The sequence below is a fragment of the Colias philodice genome, chromosome 20 (assembly GCF_061535455.1).
Source record: "Colias philodice isolate Cphi_HAF_F1 chromosome 20, ilColPhil1 Martin Lab GWU primary, whole genome shotgun sequence".
In the NCBI taxonomy this organism is placed as follows: domain Eukaryota; kingdom Metazoa; phylum Arthropoda; class Insecta; order Lepidoptera; family Pieridae; genus Colias; species Colias philodice.
In genome coordinates, this window is record NC_143105.1 from 5,986,208 (window position 1) to 5,992,418 (window position 6,211).

A 6,211-nucleotide genomic window follows, 5' to 3' on the forward strand; every position below is an offset into this window, starting at 1 on the left:
AAAGTTTCATTTCTGACACGTGTGCTTGACACGCTTTTTTTTACAACATTTTGTCTTTGAAATTCAGTTAATAAGCTATCTATATTTCTGTTTTACAGAGCATTAGCGATAGAATTATGCCAAATAATACATCGCACTGGTCTAACACAAGAAAGCATTGAGGCTTTGCTATTGGCAGCGGATGTTTTGCAACTCGTCATAGTTGGCGCTAGGGAGCAGTTGCATGAGCAAATGCAGCTGAAAATTAAAGGTTTGTTCTATTTTACTAAATTACATGATATTATTTATCGAACAAGTTAAATAAGAAAATTTTTGGAATAGTTTTCCCTTCTTAACGATTATTATTACGTATTAAAGTTTTGTATATGACGTATACTTATTCGATGGAAGAATGATTCGTCATAAAATTTTCACATTGAAGCAGAGTAAAAGATATTATTATCTGTTTTCATATAGAAGTTGTCTCTAGGGACTTTAATTAATGTCATACAATCTGGAATATTTCTGCGCCCTATTTAATAGTTACCACCTTTTTTTTTTAAGTGGGGAAATCTTCCAAAGATACCTGCGGCCCCCGGGGAAGCAGCCGTGTTATGTCGGATTCTTACCGACTAAACCCCACTGTGTTCTGTCGAGCCGCTTTAATGATGGGGCTGCGGGTATTGGTTGGAATTCTTCCGCTACCACCTGTTCATTTTCTTTACTCAATAAATATTTAACTTTCAGAATTAGCGCCCAACGACACAGAAGGTTCAATCCCTCAATCCGTACTAGAAGCAGTCCATACACTCGGCGAAGGTGGACCCACCGGAGACCTACCTCCTGGGAAATCTCTAGTATTCGCGTGTCTAGAAGTTTGTCTATGTCTTCTAGTGCGACGATTACCAACACTTAGCCCGTTGAAGCAAACAGGGCGTGTGGGGGTCATAGGGGTTAGAAAGGGGTTGGGGGTTCATGGAGATACTCTATTGGTGAAGAGCATGATGGCCATGTCCGAGCTGACTTCGTTAACTAGTCCGCAGGGTGAGTTTGTTGGATTTTAATATCGAAAAAGTTCTTTATGAGTAAGATTCACCACAAGCCTATATTTTGGGTTGTTTTAACAGCATACGAATAATTTGCAGCATTTATTTATATATATTATTATTCACGAATAATAGACTACAGGCCCATGTTAAAAAAAATATGGGTCATTTGAATCACCAGGTGACCGATCTAGAACGATATAAGAGCATAAAATAATAAGATTCAGCACTATGCTGTCACTTGTAAGCTGTCCACCTGAGTGCAGATGAGAATTCGAAAGTACAGGTAGAGATTTTTTCCCTTTGTCTGGATGATTTTTGTACGGCGCTGCGGAATAATATAATTAAAATCAGTATTGAAATAGGGACTAGAAACGGGTTAAGACTCGTAAGAATTGTATGTATTCATTTCAAATAAGGTCTCTATGCCCCTTTAATTCGTAGCAGATTAAGAGTAGTACACCTATAGGTTTGACTAGAAATTATGAAATAGTATGACTCAATTTTTGGTCCTTAAAAACTGAAATCTAAGTTGTCTTTCCCCACAGGCGCACTGTCCGTGCTACCGAGCGTGCTATACATAGCGACAGAGGTGCTGCGTGTGAGCGGCGCCGGCACGGCCAGCGACGCGGCGGTGCTCGTGCTGCAGCGCGCCGCTGAGTGCCGGCCCGCGAGGCTCACTGACGATGCACGGGCACAGCATGATAGGCTGCTGCATACTACGCTGGCCAAGCTTGTGGAACGGGTTAAGACTGGTAAGAATTGTGGGGAGGAATTTTTATTTTTTATAATAAGGTCTTTGCTGCTTAGGTCGTAGCAGATAAAGAGTGGTAAATAAGGGTTTATGTAGAAACTATTTTATGGATGTTGTTAATTTTTTTCTGACCCTGTTTTTACAAAATAAACTGCTATGAACATGTGTGCTATGTTTTTTTTGTTGGTTGAAATAAATATTTGGTATTTTTGTTAATTATATGTACGTCCACATTTACCACACCGTAAATTGAAATAATACAGTTTAACAATCCGCAAATTTGTTATAGATCTAAAAATGGTAACATGCCTTTATAACATAAATCAAAAAAAAAATTGTTGCGTGTAATAAAGCTGTGCATCCATTTTTCCAGAGGATAGCGAGCAACGTATAGAGAGCGTATGTGGTGCTCGGGCTATGTCCGCGTTACTTGCGCGTGCGCCGCCATTGCCGTTGCTGCACTATCCCTGCATTAATCATTTGCGGCACTGTCTGGATACGCGTGATAACGAGGTGAGTAAATGTTAAAAAATGTTATGACGATTCAAAAGTGCTTTTATAAGAAGTCTAATTGATTAAATAAATGTTAAAGTTGAGGGCATGTTAATGATAATCGAGATTGTTTCGTTTATAAGAAACCGATTTTTTACATGATAGGGGCGATATTAATTAAGATTTCAGTGCATTTGTTTAATATGTCAATATATATTAACGTTATAAACGGCTTCATTTTTTTTCATAAGCTTGAAAATATTTTTATAATAAGTTTCCACAAACTGTTGATATCTAAAGAGAAGTGTCATGGAATACATTTTTTAATTTTTTGTTGAACTTAAAATGATTTGTAATCTATCACAATGCGTGTATTCGCACCGTACTGCATTAGAGTAGTAGCTGTATAGCGCTGCGCATAGTACATCAACAGTCTATGTATCGCAACACTTAGTTATTCTTGTCGTACTGCGCAGTAGTGCACGCAGAGCAGTGCAGCATACACATATACTAACTGTCCCTTTATCAATACCGCAGATATCCGCATTATTGGTGTACACAGTGCAGTATTATTCAGGCTAATCTACACAGACTCGCTCGCTCCGATCGTCGTCGATCGATTCTCTGATCTACCCCTCCCCTTCTCACACAGCAAATATTCGCCTCCTGCTGCAGCGTGGTGCACGCCGGTTGCTATCTTTAAGCGAACACGCTTATTAACCGGTCCTCTATCACACCGCAGATATTCGCGGCGTGCTGCGGTGTAGTCCGCGCAGTGTGGGGCGGGGGCACACCCACCGCTGCGGTGTCATGGTGGGCGCGAGCTGTGGCCGCACGGCTAGCAGCCCGCGCGGCAGCTGCAGCACACGGGCCTGATGCGGGGCTGGCTCGTGCGGCTACCGCTTCGGTGGCCGCGCTGTCGGATCTGTTGAAGGTGGCGCCGAGTGATGCGCGTATGTATACTGGATATAAGTAGAGTTTATTATCCTTTTTTCAAAATAGTTTTCGTAATCTAGGCGCTATCATAATCCACACATTACAATAAATAAAAAAAAGACGTGTGGCACTCGGGGACTGCCGCGGTAAAGCTATTGCATGCTATGCCTTCGAGCCACACCTCCGTCCATCGGAGTGAGGAGCGTGAGGTTTTTTCGTTACGGAATTTCTGGATTCGGTCCCCGCGCTCAAGGCCCGCGATAGAAGCTATGCAACAGCTTAAAAAAATAAGTATAAATCGTTTAGATGTTTTTAAGTTAAAAGTTTGTAATATATTTATTCAATAATTGTTCTCAACTAACACTGTAAATTTCAGCAGCACCCACTTATAAAAAAATAATTAATTTTGTTACAATGTCATATTAAATTGTTATCAAATTTGTTTTGCTGCTATAGATGATCCTCATAAAGGTAAGATTAACTTGCAAATTTGTTTGTAAAACGTAAACGAAACTAGAATAGACAGTTAAGCACAGTGTGTAGCATTTAGAGTACATTTTTTTCTTCGTATTTTAATTATATTTAGTGCTTGAATATTGTGTTTTACCTCTTTCTTTAAAAAAGTTGGGGAAAAATATTTATATTTTAATTATATTATGGTACTAAAAATGTACAAAACAAATTCCCAGGTGTCCAATTGCTCTGGATCCTCGTGCCCATAGTGATATCATATCTACGCGAAGGCAGCGCATTAACGAACGCGGCTCCGCACGTCCGCGCGCTTCACGAGTTCGCGCTCAACTGGCTTATGAAAATCGGACCGCAGTACCCGCAGGTATGTTTGGATATCCGCAAAATTTACAAAAATGGATCAGTTTCTATTTATATGTCTGTTGCAATTAATATAATATAAAGCAGCAGTTATAATTACCAAGACCACTACAGACGAATAGAGTAATTAATGCAGTTACAAAAAGTGTACTAAGGATCTCATGATTGTTTATTTATGATTTTCACTTTTAAGCAAAAAACAATGTTAAAGTATCCTGTAAATCTAAAAATTCAAAGAATCAATGTTATTATCACAACTAAATAGTTATATCTTATATTTTTTTCAGGAATTCAAGACGATCATGCAGCAATCTTCCGAGCTACGTACTAAATTGGAAAATGCGGTAAAAGCCGGTCAAAATGCTCGCGGTCAAACCGGCGCTCAGACGAGAACTGTGTTTGAATCAAGACCAAATAAACCCGCTATACAATTGAAGACAGATTTCAGTGACTTTAGATAAATGAAACAAGGAATAATCAGAAAAAATTGAAACTAAACTCGAGAGTTTTAAAGGCGTGACGATTTTTTTTTAATTTTTGTGACCTTTAACTTCAATTTTACTTGATAAGGTTTTAGATTACTATTATGTACTATTATATAACGACGATTACGATTTATGGAAATTAAGTAAATAAAATTTTGAGTATAATCTAAATATTATCGCAATTCGGAGAAGTAAAAGTTATGTTCCTTTACAAAAATATACAAGTATTCAAACAAAATTATATTATTTGCTAAATGTGAGTGTTTTATTCAAAAACAATCATATAACGTAACAGTAACGATTACTCTGAGTATTTTGTTATTGACAAAGTTAGATCAATTTTAGACGTGGAAATGATGTTATCTTTTTCGCTATTATCAAGAGGACACAATATGCAATTTGAATTAAACTTTACTACTATATTTTATCATATACAAGTTTAAAATTAATCTACGCATTCTGGTTAAGTTACATTATAATTATGCACTTTTTGATTTCACATCTTGGAATGAAGTTTAGTTTTAGTTTTGAATAAATTATTATTTCAGTGTATGTGATCGAAATGTTTCACATTATTACTATTGCATTTTATCACTTATTATAAGCACTAATTTTCAATTACACAATAATATATTATTTTTTAATCTTTATTAATTCCTTTATATTTTAAAATCTCAATTGCATTCATCCCTATCAATTTTAAAATAACCTCTCGGTTTCATTATTTTTGTTTGCCATTTACAAAAATAAAAATAAGTGACACGTGCAAGGTTCCTCTAATAATAATTGACAATATATTAGTTTATAGTGTGTTAGTAAATCAACAAGCGACTTTTGTCATACAAAACTTATCGTAAATGGTATAAAAAATGAATTTTTTTTTGTTAGATTATCAAAATAATGAAATGTGTCGTTCCGGAATTTCGATGAAATATAGATGTAAGTTATAATATTTTATTCCTTAGACAAACATAATTTTATAACTATAATTATATTTACTATAACAATTAGCCATAGTGATGTAATTGTAAGGAACTAAGTAAAGGCTACTAAAATATATGACTAAATATTATATCATGTTAAGATGAAATATATCCTTGTTATTAATTCCATTAATACCAGTTAAAAATAACTAATAATTCAATGTAAGCCTGGAGCTAAAAGTGCCAAGCAAAATTGTTAAAATAACATGTAATAATAATAAAACTGAATTTGTGTTAATCCATACTTTACATAGGGTATCTATTGTCAAAAATACAATAAGGTTATACGCCCCAGGCTATAAAATTTACAAACATAGATTTAATACAAGTATAGACAATTATATAAACGTCAATGATGTCGTCTGTGGTAGTAAAAACAAAGTATATCGAATATATATGTATGTTAGAAAAATATTTATAAATGATGTAATATGGAGCATGGCTCTTAATTAAATTGTGTATGTACTAGAATTTATATCGATCTATTTATAGACTGTATTTCAGGAAATGTGTTTTTCCTTATTTATTTATGTTTTTTGCAAAATTATTTAATATGTCTATAATGCCAAACTATATTCCTATAATACACTGCCTTTGATTTCCAATGAGGCTTCACAAGAATTCCGTAACACTAGCTTGTATGTACTATTATTTATATGCTGTAGATTTAAGAATTTTAACCTAAATAAATGTATGAAAATTAAA

The 6,211-nt window shown here is 35.3% G+C and overlaps 1 protein-coding gene across 1 annotated transcript in view; it reads left to right on the plus strand.

Moving 5' to 3' along the window:
* Positions 1-6,211, plus strand: part of LOC149479492 (HEAT repeat-containing protein 5B) — a 33,059-nt gene extending 26,848 nt beyond the window's left edge. Inside the window, exons 33-39 of the mRNA XM_089708001.1 lie at positions 99-250; positions 727-1,023; positions 1,574-1,780; positions 2,153-2,292; positions 3,014-3,224; positions 3,897-4,042; positions 4,326-6,211. Of these exons, the coding sequence (XP_089564127.1) occupies positions 99-250; positions 727-1,023; positions 1,574-1,780; positions 2,153-2,292; positions 3,014-3,224; positions 3,897-4,042; positions 4,326-4,499 (1,327 nt within the window). The 3' untranslated portion in view covers positions 4,500-6,211. The remainder of the gene's footprint in view (positions 1-98; positions 251-726; positions 1,024-1,573; positions 1,781-2,152; positions 2,293-3,013; positions 3,225-3,896; positions 4,043-4,325) is intronic.